This window comes from Leucoraja erinacea, chromosome 4 (genome assembly GCF_028641065.1).
Source record: "Leucoraja erinacea ecotype New England chromosome 4, Leri_hhj_1, whole genome shotgun sequence".
NCBI lineage: Eukaryota > Metazoa > Chordata > Chondrichthyes > Rajiformes > Rajidae > Leucoraja > Leucoraja erinaceus.
In genome coordinates this window covers 48375183-48402841 of record NC_073380.1, presented here as the reverse complement: position 1 = coordinate 48402841, position 27659 = coordinate 48375183, and the positions used below count along the sequence as shown (strand labels likewise).

Genomic DNA, 27659 nt, shown 5'->3' with positions numbered 1-27659 from the left:
CAGTACCTGTTGCAAGAGGCATACAAATCAACAATGATGGAAAGGTCTATAATTTACTTAGCTACTTCTACTTTTGGTCAGAGTAAGCTAAATGTGGCACTGTATCCTGCCAGTGGAATTTGAACAGCTGCAATACATTCATGTAATACAAAGCTACCTGAGATCTGTGACAATAAGACTTACTTACCCTTCATGTTTCCATGATTCAGCTTTCAATAATAATATCATGGGATACCTTTAAAGTCCATGAATCCCTTTTGTATAAATCTTACATAACAGGGAGTGAATAAAAGTTTATTCACCCACTGTTGGTTCTGAATATTATTGTTTTGAGAATTGCGTAGAGTGCAAGACCTGGGAGTAGTGGAGTTGGGTGGGAGAACTACCTAGTATATAAGATAAATCTTGTTCATTTTTAATTAGCAATATATACAGTAATAGTTATCGTTGATAAGTGATTATTAGTGAGAAGGCAAACAAACACTTGCTCATTCATTTGCAATTCCCATGATTACATTTGATACCAGAGCACCCCACATTGCTGCTGCCTGCTTAGCATTACATTTACACTTAAATTACAACTGAAAACTGTCATCAAAACTGGATGATTCATTTTGTTCCTTCCCTATTTGTCAATATGGAATTTCTAACTTGTACTTGCAGGCCAAATCATCACTTTTGTTTTGGAAAGATCGCTAGACCAATTTACGTTGTGATTTTAATATTGCTGTTGACCGGGGAAGAGTGGTAGCAAAAGAGCAGCTGAAATTTCACATCATTATACAATTGCTATCTTTCTACATTTTTATTTAGTTGCCCATGAGAGTATATCAATCCATCCCTTGCAAGCGGATAGCTGTAGATGTATACAAAACTGGCCAAATATGTTATGAAATGGCACAGTAATAAAGAATAATAACTGAAACAAATGTGACATCATAGAAAGTTTATCCCCCAGGTCCATCAAGCCCGCACCGACATATGTTTATCCCCCTCGGATTATCTCCTTAAAACAAGTAAATAAAAAAATAACATTACAGGCACAAAGCAGGGAACCATTGGATGTGTGATATTTGTGCACATTTACTCTTTTTATTTATGCATACAAAAAAGGAAACCAAAAATCATATGGTCTCAATCGTCCATTATTAATCTTTACCATGTTAACATTGAAAAGATATTGATGTCTTTGAGTATCAAGGCTGCGCATTTTACTTTTCAAAATCTGATTCAATGCACTATGGTAATCATTTGTATGAAAATAAGAAGTGTAAGTACAAGCATGTAACTGCGTGTGATAAATGGTTTTATAGACCATGCAAGAGAGAAGCCAGACAATTAGATTATGTGAAATTAAAAATTAACAAAAGCCTGGATTGTCAACGGTAGGAAAAAGATTCTGGATAAGTTGCGTGCCATTAAAAATGTCAACAATAGGCCCACTGAAAGCATCATGTATTTTGCATTTCCCCATGTATCATGTTTAGATTTAAATGTCCATAAAATATGAGAACATGCTTTAAAAAAAATGCCAGGTTAAGAACTACTCCAAATAAGCATGAAACCATACACTACAAAACCCACCAAAAAATAAGGTAATAGTTAGTACGAATACAGACAACTCTTTCTCCATTGCCACCTATTTGCAAAACCCTGAGCTGAACTGCAATTACATACAGTCAGAATGGTGACGTTGAAGAACCTCAACATACAATCAATTGTTTTATGCTCCACTGCTTTGGTTCCATTCCTTCAGTGAAGTCTTTTTGTTGACAGTAGTTCCTTTTTTTTTGGATCCAGGTCTATTTTGGATATATTCTTGAATAATCATAGGTTTGACCGGTTCTGAAAAAAAAATACATTCTGCAGCTCGCACTGCCTTTTTTCCCCCACATTGAAAGGGTTGATATATCATACCATGTGCAATGCCAGTTTCCCTGCAAGTCGCACACTAAACTCTCTCCCGGAGTTACAGAAGTAGCAGAGTGCAGGTCATAGACCCTTCTTATGCACTGATCACGCTGTCTCTGTTCTGATGTAGATGTTCGATGAAGTGACGGTGGTCAGGTAACCAAACAAAAAATCCGATATTTGTTTCTGCGCATGTGCCACTTCACCTTTGGCTTGGAATTATAAATTGTGCTCCATCAGGTTCTCACTTATGGCACCCGTTAACCCTCACCTGCTATTTCTTGTCTTGTGAACTGAACTTAAATATGCCGTCCGGTCAAAAAATAAAGTGGTTTATCGTCACTGCTGTTGGCCGTCTGAAACTCGTCACGTAGCCGAAACTGCCATTCGTCTTCCAATTCTAGACGTACGATAGTTTGACGTAATGAACTTCGATCTTGGCAAATCACACAGAGTGTGGCAGCTTTAATGGGAAGTACAAATAACATCAAGTTACGATTTCACCAAAATGCATTATTTCAATTTTGTAAATTGCATTATCTCAACCTAATGTGGGCGTTTTCTCACTTAGTACTAACACGTTACTAAGAAAAACACAAGTAGCTAACAATCATTACAATCTTTCTGCCATCTGAACATGTTACAACAATCAGGCGATTATAGGAGAAAAATAAGCTCTGGAATCACATTTATTAAATATGCAGTTGTGGCTGCATCTCTGGTAGCCAGAAATACTGACGGTCAAGTGAGAAGCTATACAGTTTTAGCTTGGAATAATAGGAGCAATAATCAAATGATTAAAAGCAGCACAGCTAGAACTAGTGTGAATGGATGATCAATGGTTGACATGGCCTTGGAGGGCCAAAGCGACTGTTTCAATGCTGTATCTCTAAGATTGTTGGACAGGCAATACCTGTAACACTTCAACAGTTCATCAGGCTATTCAACCCCACCAGTCTCACCAATGTTTCTATTGAGAAATTTGCTTTAAGACTCCTAAAAGATTGACGGAGGATGTACAATTACCGATAATATCCCTGGGATTCATGCTGCTTGCATCTAACAAACCCTACAAAATCACCCCTATTCAATCTGTTTATAAGCTATTAAGTTCTCTCTCCCGTGCCTATTTAGAACACATTTCTTATGACCCCTAAACAATTAGCTCAATACCTATTTCAAGTATGTTGTAGGTTGTTTAAACAGGGTGCCATGTCTAGACATTCCAGCTGAGATACAAGGAAAAACATTGAATTAAGGCAAACAAAATTAAACATCAATTCCCCAGCATCATGCGTGGATAACAACACATACCTTTAAGAAACATGAATTTCTTGAGAAAGTCAGCAACAACAAACGAGTCGCAGAGGTAGAGAAGGAGTCCACTGAACAATACCTCCTCGGATTTTATGTTAACTGAGTGAGGCCGTGAGCTTACGTAGCATACAGAAATCTGAGAATGGAATAGAACGGCAAAGGTAAATATATACATTTAGAAGAATTTTATATATGTACATATATATATATATATATTATATATATACTGTACACCTTATACATTATATTATATATATATATATATACACCTGTGGGTGCTACGCCAACACCAGACCCACAAACGCCCAGATTTTTTCCATTTCGGTAGAGATTTCACTTTTCATTCCAAGTATCCACTCCTGATTAAATTTCGTCGTCTTTATGTACACATTTTTAATAAAATCCTTCTCCCCCCCCTCCCCACTCACTCACTCATTTTGTCACCTCCTGCTGGCCAGCGACCATAACGGCTGCTGGCGCCCGCATCTTGCCTCAAAGACGCCATTTAAAAACAGCCGCACTGCTGAGTCCTGAACAGCTTGAGTTGGAGGACCACGTCTCCCGTGGGGGCTACGGGTAAGGAATGGCTGCGTTGGGGGAGCAGCACTTGGTGTATATATATATATACACACACACACACATATATATATGTGAGGGCTTAGTGTGTGTGTGTGTGTGTGTGTGTGTGTGTGTGTGTGTGTGTGTGTGTGTGTGTGTGTGTGTGTGTGTGTGTGTGTGTGTGTGTGTGTGTGTGTGTGTGTGTGTGTGTGTGTGGCATGGAATAGCCAGCAACAAATTAGGAATTCACAGATGGCAGTGTAGGAAAATGTTGGGTATTTTTGAAGCGAAGATTGATAAGTTCTTCAATATCAAGGGTGTCAAAGGTTGGAAAGAAAGGAGAATGGGGTTGAGAAGGAAAAATGAATCAGCCATGATTGAATGGCGGAGTACGCCCGATGGGCTAAAAAGGCACCCGTGTCTCATGATATTGTGAGCAATCTTTTTTGTCAAGACCAATTAGTGGAATAATATCCATAATAAATATTTATTGTACAGCAGATTAATACTCTGGACTGTGGATGGTTGACATTTTAATTCATTGCAGTAATCTATTTAAGCAACAGCTCACCTCAGGACCCAGGTTCATGTAACAGTCAATGGACAACACCGGATTCTTACTGTTGTGTATAGCTTTAGGAAAGAGTTTGTAACTAGTGTGTTGCAGAAACTTCTCCAGGAGAAACTGGGCAGGTGCAGCCAGCATTGTGCTTTCACTGTCTGGAGCACAGACGTACTGCGAGGCTGAAATAATATTGAGGCTTTCAATCACCTATGTGTACAAAAAACAAGGCTTTCAATGAACAGGTTAGGTAAAAAAAATAGTCATAGAGTTATACAGCACGGAAACTGGCCCTTCAGCCCAATTGCCTAAGCTGACCAAGATGCCCAATCAACTTCAGTCCCACCTATCCACATTTGACCCATATCCCTCTAAACATCCTATCCATGAACTCGTCAAAATGTCTTTTAAATATCGTTAAACGCCTCAACTACCCCCTACTCTGTGTGTGAAAACATTGCACCTCAGTGTCCTATTAAATCTTTCCCCTCACCATATGCCCATGAGCTCTGGGTCTTAATTCCCCTACTCCGGGTAAAAGACTCTGTTCATTCAACCTATCTATTCTCATGATTTTATACATCTCTGTAAGATCACCTCTTCACTTCCTGCACTCCAAGGAATATAGCTAGCCGGTCCAATCTCTCCCTATAGCTCAGGCCCTCAAGCCCTGGCAACATCCTCGTGAAACATATTTGCTCTCTTTCCTGCTCAAGAACATCCTTCCTAAAGCAGGGTGGCCAAAAGTGAAAACAATGCTCCAAATGCAGCCTCGCAAACATCTTAAACAACTGTAGCATAACATCCAAACTTCTATGCTCAATACCCCTGGCTGATGAAGGCCAATATAACAAAAGCCTTCTTGACTACCCTCTCTACCCATGACACCACTTTCAGGGAACTATATATCTGTATGCCTGGATCCCTCTGCTCCACAACGCTCCCTAGGACCTGTGAAGGTCCTGCCCTGGTTTGACTTCCCAAAGCACATCACCTTGCACTTATCTGCATTAAACTCCATTAGCCATTCCTTAGCTCATTTACCCAGCAGATCAAGAGCCTGCTGTAATGTTTAATAACCAGGTGGAATCTGATTAAAATCAACAGAGATTTAAATATAATTTCCTTACCATAATCTTAGGCTTTATAACAAAATCTTTGTGTCCTCCAACCTGAATGCATTTCTTCATGAAACTGAAGTGATTGAATCGACAAAGGAGCAAACCACTGCTATTTGTCCGTAAATTGAAATCAATGTCTTCACAGATATATCTGTTTGGAACAAGGAAGTTTTAATTAATTGACAGACAGAGCATGGAAACAAGCCCTTCAGCCCACTCTGAGCATTCATACTTACAATTTATAGGAGTAGAATCAGGCCATTCGGCCCATCGAGTCCACTCCGCCATTCAATCATGGCTGATCTCTGCCTCCTAATCCCATATTCCTGCCTGTATAAATGGGCTCCAACATATAATACTCTTTCGCATTCCAACATATAATACTCATTAACCTGTTCAGTGCCACCCCCGAGTATACTCGGGTCAGAGTGTACAAGTGAAAAAAAATCTTGGCAGTGAACAGGTTAAATCTGCATCACTGCTTTCTCCAGATGGTTTTGAGCAATGCTGAAATTTTAGTGCAAGAATCTGAATTCAGAAATCATTGTTTAGCCTGCAGATGGCACAGTGACGTCACCGCTTTCTGTGTACATGTTACACAGCAAGCACGTGCCGTCAGGGTAGGCAAGGCAGGCACTGCTGACCCTGACTAAAATTATAAAATGGTAATTACTAAATATAAATAGTAAAGGCACGGGAGAATTATGCCTATCTAAGAGATCGATCTCTTAGGCATAATTCTCCGTGCCTTTCATCCACAGCACTTGTAACCCTTGAAGGTCTGTGTAGCCCACGTGCCGTCGGCGCTGCTTCGAGCTGTCAATTTCAAGCGGGGCTGAAGGCAGCTGAAATTCAGCCTTTGCAGCACTGTGCAGGCATAGCATCCTACTGCGCATGCGCAGCGCTAGTTTCTTGGCGAGGTTTTCAAATATGGATTGTCATTATTTTAAGTGTATCTTTGGAAACAAAGAGAGAAGATTGGAGTTTGTGTACCGATAATGTGGTAGGTACATTTCTTGGTGCTTTATGGATTTAAATGCCGTATTTCCCGATGTGTGGGGGTGGGGGGAGAGTTCCTTTCATAGCGTTTGGGGAGTCTAGCCCGGGGTAAAGTTGCGGGGAGGGCAGGAACGTTGTGAAGGAGGGGATCTGGATCATGCCACTTCCAACGCTCCTTGCACAGAGCCACCGCATTGAGGCGGGGGCGGAGAAGCAGCTCGGGTGGCTGTGAGCAGCCGCTGGGCTGGACAGTGGAACCGGTCACCACCTCAGCGCCTTCTGCCGGCCCCCGCTCACCTCTGGCAGCTCTCCGTCTAAAAATCTCTCTCCTGCCGCTCGCTGGCCTCACTCATGTCAGCTGCTTCCCACAAATCCTACAATTCCGACAGTGCGATTGAGTTTACTCAGCTGTGGGAATTTAAAGGTTTGCGGGAAGCGGCTGACAGGAGCGAGGTCGGCGAGTGGCAGGTGAGAGGTGTTCAGATGGAGAGCACTGCCAGAGGTGAGCGGGCCGGCAGAAGGCGCTGAAGTGGCGGCCAGTTCTGCTGTCGGGTCCCGGCGGCCGCTCGCAGCTACCCGAGCTGCTTCTATCCCCGGCTACAATGCGGTAGCGCCCGGAGCGCCGTGGCAGCGGTGAGTGAGTGAGTTACTGGTGTTATCCCCGATCCCCTCCTTCTCAACACTCCTGCCCTCCCCGCAACTTTACCCCTGGCACAGACTCTCCACACGCTGTGAAAGGAACTGTCCCCACAATTGGCCCCTTGAACAAGTGTTGTCATTCAATTAGATGACAACTGATTCAACTTTTCCCTGTGCTCCCGTTTTTCCCACCATCTCTTCACCTGCCGTCACCCTTCACCTCCACCCATTAAGTAATTCAGAATCAAGGAGACTAGGAAGCCTTGGGCAAATTGAATTGTTACTGTTTTTACTTTTATTTTTAATTTTTACGGAGAGAACCTGCGCATGCGTGGTTTAATTTTTTTTTTAAAAAGCCGACTGACTGCCTACCCTCAGTAATCACTCACGGCACGTGCCTGGTACACAGAATGCAAATGGTATGTTAGCATTCTGCGAATGGTATGTTAGCATTCATAGCAAAAGGATTTGAGTATAGGAGCAGGGAGGTTCTACTGCAGTTGTACAGGGCCTTGGTGAGACCACACCTGGAGTATTGCGTACAGTTTTGGTCTCCTAATCTGAGGAAAGACATTCTTGCCATAGAGGGAGTACAGAGAAGGTTCACCAGACTGATTCCTGGGATGGCAGGACTTTCATATGAAGAGAGACTGGATAGACTCGGCATGTACTCGCTAGAATTTAGAAGATTAAGAGGGGATCTTATAGAAACTTACAAAATTCTTAAGGGGTTGGACAGGCTAGATGCAGGAAGATTGTTCCCGATGTTGGGGAAGTCCAGAACAAGAGGTCACAGTTTAAGGATAAGGGGGAAGTCTTTTAGGACCGAGATGAGAAAAAAAAAATTCACAGTGGTGAATCTGTGGAATTCTCTGCCGCATAAGGTAGTTGAGGCCAGTTCATTGGCTATATTTAAGAGGGAGTTAGATGTGGCCCTTGTGACTAAAGGGATCAGGGGGTATGGAGAAAAGGCAGGAACAGGATACTGAGTTGGATGATCAGCCATGATCATATTGAATGGCGGTGCAGGCTCGAAGGGCCGAATGGCCTACTCCTGCACCTATTTTCTATGTTTCTATGTTTCTATGATTAAGACCCCAGGATATTTTTATTTTACATTTTTTTAAATGTTACATAGTATTACTCGGTAAGGTTAAAGGTAGCACAGTGACTAGTGTTTAAAGAAGTGTGGGAAGCAAGTGCTCTGTGAGTTTAAAGGGGGTATGGTTGGAGTAAGTTAATAGACTGTGGGATATATTTGTCAGTTAGCCAGCCACTAAACCAACAGGATTTCCAAATTATAGGTTAGCAGATTATCGGAGTTTTATTCTACTTACGAAAAAGTAAGTATAATATTAAATTCTAAGTATAATATTAAATTTCACGCAATCCAATGGTTAAAATGTACTAAAACAGAGTTTTCTAGTAAAGTCCATTAGATCTGCCAAAGAAAACATTGCATAATATTTGATCCAAATGGTGATGGAATAGGCGCAGTGGGGAGCAAAGGTATTTAGGTATCCTTATGCACAAATCACTAAAACCTGGTGCATTTATACATATGAAAAGTATTCAATATTGCTAATGGAATATAGCTCTACGTCTCGTGACCTTGAACCTAAAATAAATGAAATAAGGCCCCAGTCATGACAAGATATGGTCAGACTACAAATGCGTTCAGTTTTGTGTGTCAGCATTCCAATAAAAGGAAATTGGCAGATTGACCAGTCGATATCAGGGTTTAACAAACGGATTATAGGACTAATTGCATGATGTTGGGTCGTATTCAGCAACCAACCTACACAAGGGATCGCCATTTCAAACCTGATTTTGGGCTCAGGTGTAACATTTTCACTCAGAGGGTGGTAGGTATGTGGAAAAATCTGCTGGCAAAGGTAGTGGAGGCAGGTACCGTAACAGCATTTAAATGACAGGTACATGCTTAGAAAATGTTTGGATTGTTCTGAGCCAAATGTGGGAAAACGGGATGAGCTTTCGTCAGTGTGAGCTTTGGGGCATCTTGGTTAGTGTGGACAGGTTGGGCAGAAGGACCTGTTTCTGTGCTGTATGATTCTGTTTCTATACAGTTCATTTTTTTAAAATTTAGTTTTTTACCTTTAATGTGGCAAATGCAAGAGAGAAAATAAAAGTCATTTCAAATCAAATTCTACAGTGACTTGCACGCGTGACATTAAGTCTGATTCTTTCCCCAGACATGCTTGCTGACTTTTTGTTTACTTCACGCATTTCCCATTTTGTTATCCAGTGATATATTGGGAAATTTCTTACATGGCTTCCAAAAGGTCAAACAGCTGCAGTTAGCTTATGCTCCAGTGGATGAAGACAATGCAGTATAGAATTGTCGTCTTTAAACTATAGGCTGCAGATTTAATTCCAGTCACTCCTCAATTGGTGTTAAACTGTCTAACAAGTTGTTACTCTCTGCTAGTATCAACAGTTTACAGATTAAAACACAAACTTAAAAATAACCCATCATCATGTTGCCAAGTTCTGGTCAGTTTGCTGCTTATCACAACTTCAGCAGCCCCACCCCATCCTTAATTCTTTCCCCATTTTGCAGTCCAATTAACATTTTGAATAATAACTAATGTAGAGTCAAAAGAGTGTTTTATTGTCTTATGTCCCAGATAGAACAATTAAATTCTTACTTGCAGCAGCACAACAGAATATGTAAACACAGTACACTGTAAACAATATAATAAATGAGAAAAAAGTTCAGTGTGTGTATATGTTTATATATATATATATATACTCACACACGCGTGTGTGTGTGTGTGTGTGTGTGTGTGCGCGCTTGTGCACACGTACATAAAGTACAAACAAACAATAATAGTGCAATAATATGATCACTTTTTCTCTCCTGGCTTCTTTGTGAGTAGATTAAAAGTTGCAAATTTTGTTGTACCTTTGCTCCTTGTTGAAAACATACCTGCTCAGATCATACTGTACATTTTGTGTCAGGTCGACATTGAGGAATATAAAGTCATGCATGTGACAATGAGAGAATGCTGTCCTCAGTTTGCTAGTGTTCAGTTTGCTGTTCCACTTTCGAATCCCACAGAGTGCATAATGAGTGATCTTTGGTGTGGCTTCAATGTGCTGCATTACGAACTTCAAGGAAACATTCTTTGTGGAAACTGCGGAATCTTTTGTTTCACTGCTCAAGAGAAATGTGGTTAATTACTTCACTTATGCATTTTCCTAACATCATAGCAGTGTTGCAAGTAGATCATTTCAGTTTTATCACTGTATGAATTCTTGGTTGCAAAAAGTGCCTTGATTTGTTTCTGTAAAAATCAACGACATTTCACGCAATTAATAAGCGAGTTCAGTATTCCGAAAAACGCAAGGAATCATGGGATTTGTCAAAGGTAGAACCCTATAAATATAAATCGAACAAAGCGCTGTAGATTCAGTGAGTATAGTTTGGCTCCAATTTTTTGTCTTTTTTCATTGGGAGGACAGGCAGGGTGAGACTGGGCGCCGCAAGCGCTGCCAAACTGCCACTGGACCGCCCCGGTCCCGTTCCCCCGTCCCCGAGTGTCCCATCCCCGTCCAGGGGGGGCCAGAGACGTCCGAACCAACGGGACTGTGCGGAGAAGCGCCAGCCCCAGCTCACCTCCGCCTCTCCCGCCAGGCCAACCGGCAGCTTGGATCATCGACACCAGCGACCCCAGGCTCAAAGAACCCATAGACCCACAGCCATCGCCAACTCCAGCCCAACCCCGCTCCAACTGCAGAAGAGCTCGCTCCCCGATGGGCAGTTACGGCGACAATTGGCACTTCGCCCACGGCCTGGCCGAGCTGCGCTCCCTCAGCCGCCACCCCAAGTACAAGCCGTACCTTCCACACCACTGGCTTCTGTCCCTATGGTACCCGCTACCACTTCATCCTCAACCCCGAGGAGGAGTGAGGGCCCCGGCGCCAGAGCGCCAGCCTGGGCTTGGCCTCAACCGGTTCGGCGCTTGACTGGGCAGCGCTACGGGCGGTCTTCAGCCCCAACCTGGAGATGGAGCTGGCCAGGACTCTGGGCTTGAGGCTGGGTAAGGGAGGGGGACGAGATTGCTGCTGCTGCCAGCACCACCAACAGCACCAGCAGCTCCAGTGGGAGCCCGGCCTGCCCATGGCCGGCATGAGCCCGTCCACAGACTCTCTCTGACCAGGACGACCAGCAGCGGCTCCGAGTCGCCCGTCTTCGAGCAGGAACTCGGTGTCAGACTGAAAGAGGGGGTTGGAGGTGGAGAGCTGCCGGCCAACCCGGCGGGACAGGCAGAGAGAGCTGAGCTGAAGCCAGCGGCTGCAATCCAGGCCGGCACTCCAGCCCAGGGCCACCCAGGACACCTCCAGATAGGGACGGGACAATGGGGACAATGACGGCCCAACAGTCACTCAACAGCATCCGCAGCGACAGAGAGCCGACCCCAACCCCAACTAAGGATGAAATCCAAGCCTACACACAATGCAGCACCACCGTTGCAAAGACTGTTTTATAGCTAGTGACCTATGACCAGGGCATGCGCAGTCGGAATACCGAACTTGTTTATTGTGCTTAAACTTCTGTTTAGGAATTTCAGAGGGAACTAAATGCAAGATTAGAAAGGAGTCCTGTGAAGGCCAAGTTAGTGGATACATTTAAGTCAGGGATAGGTAGATTCTTGATTAGTAAGTTGTCAAGGGGTTATGGGGAGAAGGCAGGAGCACGAGGTTAGGAGGGCCAGATAGATCTGCCATGACTGAATGGTGGCGTAGACTTGGGCCGAATGGCCTAATTCCGCTCTTATGACAGTATATAATTTCAAAACTTTTAGACTTCATTTTTTATCTAGATAGCTAATTATTGCGTATTGAGTTAGTTATTGTCTTAAGGATAAGTTTCGGTAGGCGGCGAAGATCCGGTAGGCGGCGCGACTCTGGTCAGCCCTGTCCGCGTTTTTATTATTTTTTGTCTGTGTTTTTATGTAGTTTTTGTTATTTAATGTTGGGGTGTGTGTGTGGGGGGGCGGGGGTGGGGGTGGGAGGAAACTTTTGAATCTCTCCCTGCACTGGAGACCCGACCTTTTCTCGTCGGGTCTCAGTTGTCGTTGGGGCCGCAACGAGGAGCGGCCTCCAACAGGAAGAGACCGGGGACTCTGGTGCTACTACTCACCGTCGCCGTCGCGGAGCTGGCCAAGACCGGAGCGGGTGGAGCGGTGGAGGAGCGCTGCCGCTGCTGCTGCTGCCGCTGAGTCGGAGGCTGCTACTGCGGGTCTGCGGATGGCGGCACCGGGAGCCCGCGGATCCCTGGAGGGAGACCGCTTTTCGGGGCTCCTGCAACGGCGACTTCTCCCGCCCGAGTTGCGGGGTCGAAGAGCTCCTGGAGCGGGGCCTAACATTACTGCCCCGCGCGACTTGGAATGGCCGCGGGACTGTGCGAGCGCACACCAGGGTCTTCAACACCAAGACCCAGTGTGCGACCTTGCATCACCCGGCGTGGCTTCAATGGCCGCGGGACAATCGCCACCGCCAGCCGGGGGCTTTGACTTTGACTCTGACATTAGTGCAGTGGAGAGATAAGTTTTTTTGGCCTTCCATCACAGCTATGTGATGGATGTTTATGTAAAATGTAATTATGTTGTGTCTGGGGTTTATTTGTGTGTAATGTATGGCTGCAGAAACGGCATTTCATTTGGACCTCCAGGGGTCCAAATGACAAATAAATAGACTATTGACTATTGACTATTGAAGTTTGAATAATCAGTTTAGATAGTACTTTGGCTTTGGGCTTGATTTTCTTGGTTGAGCGCTTATCCTGGTGTTATGGTACAAGTTTTTTTTAAATGTTTTAATTTAAAGCATATGTACCAATGATAATAAACGACAAAATGGTTACAGAGTTCTTACATAGCTTCAATTTTTAAAGTTTTTTAAAGAAAATAAATAGAGAAAGAACGAAAACATAGAAAATAAGTACAGGAGGCCTTTTGGCCCTTCGAGCCAGCACCGCCATTCATTGTGATCATGGCTGATCATCCCCTATCAATAACCCATGCCTGCCTTCTCCCCATATCCCTTGACTCCACTAGCCCCTAGAGCTCCATCTCTCTTAACGCCATCCAGTGACTTGGCCTCCACTGCCCTCTGTGGCAGGGAATTCCATAAATTCACAACTCTCTGGGTGAAAAAGTTTTTTCTCACCTCAGTCTTAAATGACCTTCCCTTTATTCTAAGACTTTATTCTGGACTCGCCCAACATTGGAAACATTTTTCCTGCATCTAGCTTGTCCAGTCCTTTTTTAAATTTTGTATGTTTCTATAAGATCCCCCCTCATTCTTCTAAACTCCAGTGAATACAAGCCTAGTCTTTTCAATCTTTCCTCATATGACAGTCCCGCCATCCCAGGGATCAATCTCGTGAACCTAAGCTGCACTGCCTCAATCTGCCTCAAAGAGACTATAAACTAATAGAAAGGAGAAAGAAAAAAAAAAGGCAAAAATGAAAGGAGATTACAAATATAAAGATTGTGGAGATAGATCCGGGAGATGTTGAGTATAGTTATTCATCCAACCCTAAACTCAAGTTGTGACTTTATTTTTGTGTTAAACAAATTAACTTTTTTTTTAAATTCAATAAATGGAGACCATATTTTAGAAACTAATTCTGGTTTGTCAATTAATACAAATCTTATTTTTTCCAAATGCAAGGTCTCGGTCATTTCTGTAGTCCACATTTTAATTGTGGGGGTTGCTGTTTTTTTCCCAAAATTTCAGTATTAATGTTTTCGCAGTTATTAAACTGTAATGAAGAAAGTGTCTCTGGCTTATCGTAAGGGTTGTGCTATGTTCTGATGATCCTTATATTATTAATTTTTGATCTGGGTCCAGTTGATTATCGATAACTTTAGAGATAATTTAAAAAATGTCCATCCAAATATTTGTGTTTTTATACAAGTAACAAAAGTATGAGTTAAATTGGCTTCTTGAAATTGACATTTATCACAGAGAGGGGAAGTACTTGGGAATATCCTGTTTAATTTTGTCTTCTAATAGTGTAATCTATGTCATATTTTAAATTGTATTAAGGAATGTCTAGTGTTTAACGAGCAGTGATGTATATATTGTAAACTTTCGTCCATGTGTCTTTCATTATGGGTTGAGCCAATTCATCCTCCCATGCTCATCTATATGACTCTGATGATGGAATGTCAGTATCTAAAAGGGTATTATAAATATAAGATATTAATTTATTGGTATTGGGATGTCGGTTCAGACATTCATCAAGGATTTCTGGGCCCCTAAATCTATAATCTTGCCTATTTCACATAATCTCTAAATTGTAAATATCTAAAAAAATTATTAACATGTAATTCGTACTTCTGTTGTAATACATGAAAAGAGAGGAAAGTCCCCTTTTAATAAAGGTCTCCCAACCTTTTAATTCCATGAGTTTTCCATTGAACAAATCCTCTTTCTAAGACAGAAGGGTTATTTGCAATAGGGAGGAAAAGAGATAAATTGCCCAATTTTAAAGTACATTTTAATTGTTTCCAGATGCAGGTAACACTATGTATAATCGGGTTTCCTCCATATGTTTTTTTATTTAAATTTATTGGAGCTAAGAGAATGAAGCCTATGTCAGAAGGTAAACAATCCTCCTTCTCCATCTTTAACCAATCTGGCTGCTGATCAGTGTCATCCAGCCAGAAGGTCATATTTTTAATATTAACCGCCCAATAATAAAATAGAAAGTTTGGTAAAGCTAATCCACCATTAGCCTTAGACTTACATAGATGTATTTTGTTTATTCAATGGGTCTTATAATCCCAAATAAAATTAGTAAAATTGAATCCATTTTTTTGGAAAAAAAATTTGGAAGATATATCGGAGTTGATTGGAATAAGTATAATAGTTGTGGGAGAAACATCATCTTTATAGCATTAATTCTACCAACTAGTGAGATGGGGAGTGCTTTCCAAAATTGGATGTTTCTATGTAATTTAGTAACTAAACAAGGAAAATTTGATTTGAATAGAGAAATATATTTCCTAGTCACATAGATTCCAAGGTATTTAAACTTTTCGTAGGCGATTTTAAAAGGAAATTGCTGAAGTATAGACGGATTTTGTTCCGTTATTGGCATAATTTAGTTTTTATTCTGTTATTGAGAATATGAGATTTAGTAAACTCGGAATGCTAATTTTGGGGTTTGTGATATATAATACATCATCTGCGTATAAAGAAATGTTATTAATTGTATGTTTAGTATTGTACGCGTGGATGTCTGGGTGAGATCTGATACTCTCGGCGATTGGTACAAGTATTTTAATTGTAATTTATCCATCATATCCTGGTGGTGGCTGGTATTTCTAACTACAGTCTCTCCGCAATTGTATGTAAGCATGCAAACAAATAGTATGTGTTTGCTTGTCTTACCTGCTCAATTCCTGCACATTGTGGACATTCCACAGGACACAAGAATCGTCCATGACAAGTATAAATGGCCACACACACTGCCGTTTCACCCCTATCTCTTCCTGGCGATTCCTTTCCAACTCCAAGTTGTGATATGAAAGTTCTTTGATTAGAAAGTGGGCAGCACCTGATGGGATCACACATTCACACACATCATTACTCAACTCATATTGTTACTGTTCTCAATAATTCCAGAAGAAAAGATTGAACAAGATTTTAAGGAAAAAATAATTTATAAAGTAATTTAATTGCACATTTAGCTCAATTCAATTTCACAGGCTATGTTTGCTAATAATTAGTTTAGTTTAGTTTAGAAAATACAGCGTGGAAACAGGCCCTCAGTCCAGGCCAACCAGCGATCCCTACACACACAATGAACAATTTTACATTTACACTAAGCCAATTAATCTACAAACCTGTACGTCTTTGGAATGTGGAAACCGGAGATCCCGGAGAAAATCCACAAAGGTTATGGGGAGAACATACAAACAAGCACCAATAGTCAGGATCAAACCCGGGTCTCTGGCGCTGTAAGGCAGTAACTCTACTGCTGCACCACCATGGCACGGCATGGTGGCGCAGCGGTAGAGTTGCTGCCTTACAGCAAATGCAGCGCCGGAGACCCAGGTTAGGTCCCGACTACGGGTGCTGTGTGTACAGAGTTTGTACCTACTCCCTGTGGGTTTTCAGAGATTTCAATTTCCTCCCACACTCCAAAGAAAGGAAGAGGAGGAGCCAAAGGGCTGACGGAGAGCTGAGAAGGGGAGGAGACAGCAAGGGCTACCGGAAATTGGAGGTCAAAGTTCATGCCGCTGGGGTATAAACTGCCCAAGCGAAATATGAGGTGCTGTTCCTCCAATTTCCGGTGGTGCTCACTTTGGCCATGGAGGAGACACAGGACAGAAAGGTCGGATTCGGAATAGGAGGGGGAGTTGGAGTGCTGAGCCACCGGGAGATCAGGCAGGTTATTGCGGACCGAGCGGAGGTGTTCAGCGAAATGGACCGAGCGGAGGTGATCGGCGAAACGTTGAATACATTGAGTGTTTTTCAATTGGCTATTGGGGTAGGGGATGGATGGGAGAACATGGTGGAAATAATCATCTTCTTCTTCTTAGGCGGCACCTCGGGATTGAGATGACTTACTTCAAATGAATAGAAATTCTAATCTCACATCTGGTCTGGCCAATATAGGACTGGAGAGGCAGATTCCCCAAAGTAAAACTGGAAATCCTAATCCTAATCCTACAGTAACAGTAACAAAGTGGAATGATCGGTGTTTAGACAGCTGTTAATTAGTATGTCCTGGATTTACTGCAGGTCCATATCAATCTAGGAGTGACGTAGCCAGTGGTAGAAAACGTGCAGCTATCTCAAATACACTTTATTCTGTTCACCATATCGCGTTCAGACTGGAGTCGACGGGGCGTCTTGGCTGGCATGGGCAGGTCAGGTCGAAGGGCCTCTTTCCACAGTGTATGATTCTATGATTCTATTTTCCTGTTCTTCCAGCTCAACTGTGTTTGCTCTGACAAAGTTACTTACAAAGTTACACGCAGCTACTGAGAAATCTACTTTTTTCCTGAAATGTAACTGCCCCCCCACCATAGTTGACGGAACCTTGACAGCATCCCATCTTTTTCCCTGAATCACCTTCCACCCAGTAGACTTGGGATCATCCAACTTTAAGGGGATAGCACCACCTGGCACATCCCCATTCAGCATTTCAAAAAAACATTCCCTTTGTAACTCCCTGATCCACTCTTCTGTCCCAATCAAGTGCTCCCCTTTTTACAGGCTGGTTATGGCACACATTAAATCCAGACTACCAAACAGCCCTGATCCCCCGCAGTTCACAACAGGGCCATGGCTGATGCCGTCTTCCTGGCTCTACACTAATCCCTGGAACACCTGGACAAGAAGGACATCCATATCAAATTCCTATTCATAGACGACACTTCTGCATCGAAATACCATTATCCCAACAAGCTTATTTCCAAACTAGTGGAACTTGGAGTCAACACTTTCCTCTGCTACTGGATCCTTGACTTCCTGACCAACAGACCACAATCAGTGAGGATAGGTGACAAATCATCCTCTACAATAATCCTCAACACTGGTGCCCCGCAGAGATGTCCCTTCAACTATACTCCTTATACAGTGATGACTGTGCGGCCAAATACCAAATACCAATCCAACTCAAATTACACGTTTGCAGATGGCACCACCGTAATGGGCCGGATATCAAATAATGATGAGACGGAGTACAGGAAGGAGATTGAGAACCTTGTAACCTGATTCTAAGATAACAACTCCCTCAATGTCAGCAAGACAAAGGAGATTGTGATTGACCTCAGGAAGTGAAGCTGTACACATCCCCGGAATACATTGATGGTGCCCAAGTCTAGATGGTTGAAAGCTTAATGTTCTTGGGAATAAATATCACCAGCAATTTGTCCTGCACCAGCCACATCAACACCTTCACTTCTTTAGCTGGCTTAGGAAGTTTGGCACCCCCCAACAACCCTCACCAACTTCTCCAGGTGTGCCGTAGAAAGCATCAGGATGCATCACAGCATGTTTTGGGAACAGCTCCTTCTAAGACCTCAAGAAATTGTAGGGAGTTGTGGACATAGCCTACACTATCACCCAAACCAATCTCCCTTCCATTGACTCCATCTACACTTCATGCTGCCTCAGCAAGGCCACCAGCAATATCAGGGACCAGTCTCACCCTGGTCACTCCCACTTCCCCTCTCTCCCATCAGGCAAGAGGGACGGAAGTTTAAAAATGCATACCTCCAGATTGAGGTACAGTTTCTTCCCAGCTGTCATCAGCCAACTGAGCTATCCTCTCATCAGCGAGAGTGCAGTCCTGACCTCCCATCTATATCATTGGAGACCTTTGAACTATCTTTAATAGGACTTTATTTAGCACTAAATGTTCTACTCTTTATCCTTTATCTGTGCAAAGTGGATGGCTTGACTGTAATTATGTATAGTCTTAATTATTTTGACAGGATACAACTAAAAAGAACAATGATTAAATTCTACAGAAACAAATATTTTCAAATAGATCCCTAGAAATCGTACTTTCTATTACCCATCAGGTTTGATACGGAAAACCATGTCATGCAGGTGACAAAGGCATGTGATACTCTGTTATCAGGTCACAACATAATATTTCAGTCTGTCATCATTTTGTGATCATATATGTCACCTGAAACTCAAACAATATAACCAGTGTTTACTTGGATAAAGCCATGTTTACTTACCGACCCCTGCTTCATTGAACATGCTTGGTAATACCAACATAATGTAGTTGGGCCAGTACTTTCGATAGAGTGGCATTTCAAACTCTTTAACCACAAGGATATGAAGGTGATTTGCACCCTCTATGGCATGGTAGAGATTCAGAAGACCATGCTCATGCCGTCCTGTAGTTGGTGTAAAGATGGGACTCTTCACTAATTTTGGATTCTGCAAAAGAAATATTTTTTAATTAAAGTAATTGCAGTTTTAGAGATACAGCGTATAAACAGGCCCTTCAGCTTGCCGAATCCACACCGACATAATAACAATCACCCGCACACCAGTCTTATTCTACATCCTAGGGATTATTTACAGAAGCCAATTAACTTGCAAACCAGTGTGGGAGGAAACCGGAGCATCTGGAGCAAACCCACGCAGGTCACAGAGAGAACGTGCAAACTCCGTGCAGACAGTAGCCGTTGTCATGATCGAATCCAGGTCTCTGGCGCTGCAAGGCAGCGACTCTACCGCTGCGTCACTGTGCCGCCCAGAATTTGCATCGCATTTTATTCCAGCAATGCACATCAGAAATGGGCAAGTATTCATATTAAGCCGTTGTAGTCAAATACAGCTGCTTTTCCAACGGACACTTTAAAGCCAACACTTACAAGGTTCTCTACACGCTAAAGGGCAATTTACAGGGGCCAATTAACCTACAAACCCACATGTCTTTGGGATGTGGGAGGAAAACGGAACACCCAGAGGAAACCCACATGGTCACAGGGGGACTGTGCAAACTCCGCACAGGGAGCACACGATGCCAGGATTGAAGGAGTGTTTCTGGCGCTGTGAAGCAGCAGCTCTGCCTGCTGCACCACTGGGCCGCCCACCGTGATTGTATGTGATCAATTGATTGTAGGTGATCAATTAATTGTATGGGATCATTGATTGTATGGGATCAATTATTTGAATGGGATCAATTGATTTGAATGGGATCAATTATTTGAATGGGATCAATTGATTTGAATGGGATCAATTGATTGGCTGGTTAAGAAAGAACTGCAGAGGCTGGAAAAATGAAAGGTAGACAAAAAAGCAGGAGAAGCTCAGCGGGTGAGGCAGCATCTATGGAGCGAAGGAATAGGAATAGGTTGAGACCCTTCTTCAGACTGATGTCGGGGGGGGCGGGAAAAAGAAAGGAAGAGGCGGAAACAGTAGGCAGTGGTAGAGCTGGGAAGGGGATGGGAAGGAAGGAGAAAGCAAGGACTACCTGAAATTGGAGAAGTCAATATTCATACCGCTGGGTATTAACTACCCAAGCAAAATATGAGGTGCTGTTCCTACAATATGCGGTCAGACTCACTCTGGCCAAGGAGGAGGCCCAGGCCAGAAATGTCGGATTCGGAATGGGAGGGGGAGTTGATTGTATGGAATCAATTTTAAAATCCTTCCTCTTCTGCAAAGCCAATAAGAAGTTATTCCCACCCTCTGCCCATATACCCATTCCCATCCTCTGCCAACATATCTGAATAAAGATGGCTGTTTGCCTGTGGCAGTGTGCTCCATGCACTTACCACCCTCTGGGTAACAAACTTGCCTCACAATCTCCTTTAAACGTTGGCCCTCTCACCTTAAAGTAATGCCCTCCAGTATTTGAATTTACATCCTGGGAAAAAGGTTCCATTGTCTATCCTATCTATGCCTCTCATAATTTTATATACTTCCATCAGTTCTCCCTGCAACATTCGGCATTCCAGAGAAAACTATCCAAGTCTGACCTAGCTTTCCCTGGAGCCAATACCCCATAATCCAGGCATCATTCTGGTAAACCTCCTCTGCACACTTTCCATACCCTCCACATCCTTTCTGAAATGTGGTAATCAGAACTGTGCACAATTCTCCAAATAAGGCCCAACCAAGGTCCTATAAAGTTGCATCATGACTTCCTGACTGTTACACTCAATGCCCAAACCTCTGAAAGCAAGCATTCAATATGTCTTCTTTACCACTCCATCTGCTTGTGTTGCCCCTTTCAGGCAATTATGGACTTGGTCCCCAAGATCGTTTATTATCTGCTCTGAGGAAGTGGTATGGTGCCAAAGAAAAGCAGTAGGGCCAGGTCAATCCTAACCCATGAAAGATCCAATCTCATGTCTATGATGGGCAGTTATGTTGCCCTACTCTAGTACAGCAATATTTTTCAAAACAACTCTATTGATTGAAAACAATTTTGAGACATCCTTCAGTCAGGAAATGCATTGTATGCTTGGAGGTTCTTTCCTTCATAACAGAAATGGTTTAATTTCTATTAAAATAAAATAACATTGGCGCTAAATTATGTCCTTAAGGATTTCCTTCAGTTGCTGACCTTATCTGTGACAAGAGGTAGACGCATGCTCTCCAGATGTTTACCCTGCTGGCTGAAGATAAAATACTGCTCCTTTGACTTTGGAATAATAAAGTGAAGCTGAACTTCCTCTCCCAGCATGGAGGAAGAAAACGTAAATGCATGTAGTGTGGAATCAGACACCTGAAACACAATTAGAACAAGGTTCAATCTCCTCAATTAGATTTTGTATTCAGATTAACAATAGAAATAATCCTGGATATCATTACAATCAAATGTTATGCAAATTCATTATATGCCACCTGCACTACATTACATTAGGTGATCTACAATACTAATTGGAAAAAATCAAGGAAAATAAATCAGAATTAAAGAAAATTTAAACTGGTAAAAGCAAAAGTGTAATAATAATAATAACAACTTTATTTATTAAGTGCTTTTAGACAACATCAGTTACCACAAAGTGCTGTACATGGGAAGTCAACAAAAAGTTATTACAAAAACTACTAAAACCATTAACACGACAGGACTATAAAAACAGTAAAAATTAAAAGACATTAAAAGCACTAAAACAGGAACAAAGTCTCAGCCAGTGTCGAAAGCCAGTGAATAAAAGTGAGTTTTTAGGGAGGATTTAAAGATGGACAGTGAAGGGGCCTGTGTAGTTTAGTTTAGTTTGGAGTGTGGAAACAAGCACTTCAGCCCACAAAGTCCATGCCAACCAGCGATTCCCCGTACACTAACAATATACATAAATTAATGTGGTAACAATGACTTAACATGGGTTGCATCAGCAAATCCAACAGAAAGAAGCAGGAAGCATCAGAAGCAAGACAAGATCGACCAATGTAGGCTTAGAAACCTTGCAGTTGATGTTATTTTCTTAATCAAAGAGGGAAGTGAAGACAGAAAGGTTCAGCAGCCCATAAAGCATTTCACAGACAATGGTAAATCAGGTCAGTGACCTCTGCTTTGAAGGGATCCTACTGAAATGGAACCGATTGTCATGTTATTATTGATAATAGCAAAAAGATTCAGTCAATTGCCTATTTGTCAGTAAAGCATATCTAATGGAGATGGTGGAAGTACATACATCACACAAATGGTGGTGATATATTTGGCTGAAAGTCAATTTTTGACAGGATTCAAAGTGCAACCTTATAATTTCTCCATAATCATATGCATTTATGATTAGAAGGGTGATTTTAAAATAGCACAAATTATAAGACAAGTTAGTATGAGTATTCTTGATCAGTAATGGTGTTTCTGGAGTGGTACGGGTGTCAAAGATTATGGGGAGAAGGCATGAGAATGGGGCTGAGAAGGAAAGATAGATCAGACATGATCGAATGGCGGAGTAGACTCCATGGGCCAAATGACCCAATTGTGCTTCAACGTCTTTGAACCTATGAAGTTAATATTAAGAGGTGATAATGAACTTCACCCATTTAGAAAGATGGTGATGTTTCTCTTACACATGTGAGAGAGCTTGGTGATACATTGGCATCGGTAAAGCCCTGAGACTTATCAATCATACAGACTTTGGAAAATAGGAAAATAAACATTAGAAAATGTACATTTCATCTATTAAATAAAATAATTACATGTCGTTGCACGGTCAATTGGCAATAATCTATATATATGTATATTAATTATATAGAAATAAGCATACCAAAGAGAATATAGTTATTTGATTCTGACCTGTGTGGCTGGGTTGAAGTCAATGTAGTTGTGGCAGTGCTCACAATGATGGAATGTGTTGTATGCAGCATATTTAGTTAGCATTATCGAGACTGTCTCTCGTTTTGTTGATCCTTCGTTCAGGCTGCGTTTTTTACCACCTTCTGGAAAAAAAGTATTTTGTTATCAACAATAACATATAAAACAAAAACAATTTCACAAATAAAGAGTTATAGAAATGTACGGCATAGAAATTAGCCCTTCCATGACACCACTTTTCACCAATCTCTATTAATCCCATTTTCCCACACTAGGTGTGCATCTTTCTATGCCTTACATATTCAAGTACCAAATGCTTTAAAACGTATAAGCATATTGCAGATATTGATGGGCAAGACATAATCAAACTAGATGGAAACAGGCCTTTCAGCCGATCAAGATGACCCATCTACACTAGACCTACCTGCCCCTATTCGGCCCATATCCCACTAAACTGTCCACGTGCCTGCCACGTTTCCTGTCCACGTGTCTTTTAAAAGTTGTATCACATTGTTTTTGCAAAGGTTTTACCAATGTGGAAGAAGCATAAGGCGAAAGTGAGATACCATATAACCATATAATAATTACAGCACGGAAACAGGCCATCTCAGCCCTTCTAATCCATGCCGAACACTTACTCTCACCTAGTCCCATCTACCTGCACTCAGACCATAACCCTCCATTCCTTTCCCGTCCATATACCATTCCAATTTATTTTTAAATGATAAAATCGAACCTGCCTCCACCACTTCCACTGGAAGCTCATTCCACACAGCTACCACTCTCTAAGTAAAGAAGTTCCCCCTAAACTTTTGTCCCTTAATTCTCAAATCATGTCCTCTTGTTTGAATCTTCCCTACTCTCAGTGGAAAAAGCTTATCCACGACAACTCTGTCTATCCCTCTCATCATTTTAAAGACCTCTATCAAGTCCCCCCTTAACCTTCTGCGCTCCAAAGAATAAAAACCTATCTTGTTCAACCTTTCTCTGTAACTTAGGTGCTGAAACCCAGGCAACATTCTAGTAAATCTCCTCTGTACTCTCTCTATTTTGTTGACATCTTTCCTATAATTTAGCGACCAAAATTGTACACAATACTCCAGAATTGGCCTCACCAATGTCTTGTACAATTTTAACATTACATCCCAAATTCTATCCACAATGTTCTGATTTATAAAGGCCAGCACACCAAAAGCTTCCTTGACCACCCTTTCTACATGAGATTCCACTTTCTGGGAACTGTGCACAGTTATTCCCAGATCCCTCTGTTCACCTACATTCTTCAATTCCCTACCATTTACCATGAACGTCCTATTTTGATTTGGCCTACCAAGATGTAGCACCTCACACTTATCAGCATTAAACTCCATCTGCCATCTTTCAGCCCACTCTTCCAAATGGCCTAAATCTCTCTGTTGACTTTGAAAAGCTACTTCATTATCCACAACACCACCTATCTTAGTATCATCTGCATACTTACTAATCCAATTTACCACACCATCATCCAGATCATTGATGTATATGACAAACAACAGTGGACCCAACACAGATCCCTGAGGCATCCCACTAGTCACCGGCCTCCAACCTGACAAACAGTTATCCACCATTACTCTCTGGTATCTCCCATTCAGCCACTGTTGAATCCATCTTGCTACTCCACTATTAATACCCAACAATTGAATCTTCTTAACCAACCTTCCATGTGGAACCTTGTCAAAGGCCTTACTGAAGTCCATATAGATAACATCCACTGCTTTACCCTCATCAATTTCCCGAGTAACCTCTTCAAAAAATTCAAGATTAGTCAAACATGACCTTCCAGGCACAAATCCATGTTGACTGTTCCTAATCAGACCCTGTTTATCCAGATGATTATATATATATTATCTCTAAGTATCCTTTCCATTAATTTGCCCACCACTGACTTCAAACTAACAGGTCTATAATTGCTAGGTTTACTCTTAGACCCATTTTAAACAATGGAACAACATGTGCAGTACGCCAATCCTCTGGCACCATTCCCGTTTCTAATGACATTTGAAATATTTATGTCATAGCCCCTGCTATTTCTACACATACTTCCCTCAATGTCCTAGGGAATATCCTGTCAGGACCTGGAGACTTATCCACTTTTATATTTTAGAGTCCATTTCCTCTGCATCTATTTAATAAAGTGATCAATCCATTCACTTTGCAAGAGTTAATGACCTTGCTAAATGGCATTTCAAATGACTGGGCACTGCTTGTATGCTAGGGAACTGTTGCTCCTTCTGATTCACTGGTGGTAATGTTACTAGGCCTGGAATTCCTTTGTACTCAACTGGAAAGTGTGATAATATAAAGGAGGCAGAACCAATTTTCAATCCACACAACCCTGCATTCGAAACTAAGTGATAGAGATGCAGTTATTTACATTCATGTGAGAGGTGTATTATGCCAGAAATGTCACGTTAAGCATCCAGCTAAATGGGCCACCACAAGCAGCTTAGGGGCTTTGTGTCCTTGTAAACACATTGGGGAGACATACACAGAGTGAATTACTCTTCTGTCTTGATAGAAGCCAAAAAGGATCAATGCCTGAATTTGACTACGGGGGCTGTCAGTATAGAGTTAGTATGTTCTCTGCGTGACCGGGTGGGTTTTCCCTGGGTAAAACAGAAATGTAATGTTGAGGCTCTATAAGGCGCTGGTTAGGCTGCATTTGGAGTACTATGAACATGTCAAGTCAAGTCAAGTTTATTTGTCACATACACATACGCAATATGGGCCCCGTATCTGAGGAAGGATGTGCTGGCTCTGGAGACGGTGCAGAGGAGGTTTACAAGAATGATTCCAGGAATGAGTGGGTCACGATATGATGAGCGTTTGACAGCACTGGGCCTCTACTCGCAGGAGTTGAGATGGTTGAGGGGGGACCTCACTGAAACTCATAGAATAATGAAAGGCATTGATAGGATGTTTTCACTGATGGGAGAGACTAGGACCAGAAGTCATTGCCCCAGAATTTAAGGCTTCTCTTTTAGAAAGGAGGTGAGGAGGAACTTCTTTAGTCAGAGGGTAGTTAATCTGTGGAACTCATTGCCACAGAGGGTTATGGAGGTCAAGTCAGTGGATATTTTTAAGGCAGAGAGAGACAAATTCTTGATTAGAAAGGGGTGTCAATGGTTATGGGGAGAAGGCAGGATAATGGGATTAGGAGGCAGAGATCAGCCATGATTGAATAGCAGAGTAGACTCGATGGGCCAAATGGCCTAATTCTACTCATATAACTTGTGAACTTGTACTCCGGTTTCCTCCCACACTCCAAAGACGTACAGGTTTGTAGGTTAATTGGCTTTGGTAAAGATTGTGAATTGGTCCCAACGGGTAGGATAATGCTAGTGACGCGATTGCTGGTCAGTGCGGTCTCGGTGGGCCAAAGGGCCTGTTTCTGCGCTGTATCTCTAAACTAAACTAAACTAATTACTGAGATTAATCAAACCTTCCATGAATCAATAATCTTTTGTTGTAAACCCTTTGGAACTTTTGTGAGGTTTGGATAGAACCAAAGTCCAACTCAACTGGTGTTACATCTTTTGGCTGCTGTTATAGCTGTCAGTATTAGCCTTGTAGTGTTAGAGTAAGTTGATATGAAATCAAAAAGAAAGATTGTAACTGCTAAGGTTATATTTCAATAGAATGCAGATGAAAAACAGATGACAAACAAAAGTTCTGCTCACCTAGCTTAATCTTTGGCAACTTGGCTGAGTAGACAGCACTGATATGGCGATACTTTGGATCATGTACCGTGTAATCAAAGGTCATTTTACTGAAGAGTTCAATATCAGGCCACTGTGCATTAATACCCTGTGCATACTCATTTGAATCTTTCGTGTCTGAAACAAAAAATACAGAGTTTAGATTTTGAATGTTCTTGTATCACAAAATTATGCATTTAAGAAAGAGATGGAGTAAACAAACACAGCTAACTAAAAGATTTATTTCAATCTCAAGGAGCATCGATGGAGCTCACACATCTATTCTGCTTTCAGGGTTCAGGTTTTGGATACACTTCCAATTTTCAGAGATGCATTAGATGTTACCTTCTTGCAAAAGGCACACAGCAACAGGATTTGGAACTGCACTCCACTGGCTGTTATTATGGTCAAGGACAGACTCTCCATGATTACAATCAAGCAGCTCACTATGCAAAGATAACAGATAAAGGGTGCAACATTTAGAAGGAGATAAAGTTTTATTAAAGATAGTTGAAAGGTCTCCAATGGGTTAGATGGAAGGTCAGGAAGGCGCTATCTCTTTTATGGCTCTGGGCATGTAAAGAATAAATATGAAGATAGACACAACATGCTGGAGTAACTCAGCGAGACAGGCAGCATCTCTGGAGAGAAGGAATGGGTGACGTTTTGGGTCGAGACTCTTCTTCAGACTGAACATGTTGGATGTGGTTCTGAAGTATGGATCATATGATAATCATATGAAAGATATAGCTCATACAAAATCTGTATTAATACTTTATATAAACTACATAATTAACAAAATCTTAGCATTACTTACCTTCGTTAATTTCTTCTTCATTGTATACATCAACCTCTAAGAGCCTTATTAGCATGCGAAAAAGAATTCTAAGGAACTGCAAGTAAGCACCAGTCTTTCCAACCTGCAATGTAAAAATCTAATTAAACTTCTCTAAACCACTGACAAATCTGAAAAAAATCTTATTTTTTAAATTTGCTAATACTTACTAAGAAACTTACTACAGCTGGTGAAA

At 41.9% G+C, this 27659-nt stretch overlaps 1 protein-coding gene across 6 annotated transcripts in view; it reads right to left on the bottom strand.

Annotated features, from left to right (window-relative positions):
* Positions 1-1774: 1774 nt before the first annotated feature.
* The window catches only part of greb1l (GREB1 like retinoic acid receptor coactivator), a 233688-nt gene continuing 207803 nt past the window's right edge, over positions 1775-27659 (bottom strand). For 5 of the 6 annotated variants that reach the window (XM_055634189.1, XM_055634186.1, XM_055634183.1 and 2 more), the window contains 11 exons: positions 27446-27548; positions 26611-26766; positions 22874-23016; positions 21194-21355; positions 18849-19053; positions 15538-15703; positions 10058-10285; positions 5479-5620; positions 4358-4558; positions 3226-3364; positions 1775-2374 (listed from right to left, as the gene is read on the bottom strand). In XM_055634189.1, the coding sequence (XP_055490164.1) occupies positions 2211-2374; positions 3226-3364; positions 4358-4558; positions 5479-5620; positions 10058-10285; positions 15538-15703; positions 18849-19053; positions 21194-21355; positions 22874-23016; positions 26611-26766; positions 27446-27548 (1809 nt within the window). In that variant the 3' untranslated portion in view covers positions 1775-2210. The remainder of the gene's footprint in view (positions 2375-3225; positions 3365-4357; positions 4559-5478; positions 5621-10057; positions 10286-15537; positions 15704-18848; positions 19054-21193; positions 21356-22873; positions 23017-26610; positions 26767-27445; positions 27549-27659) is intronic. The other variant, XM_055634184.1, reaches the window with a different exon arrangement.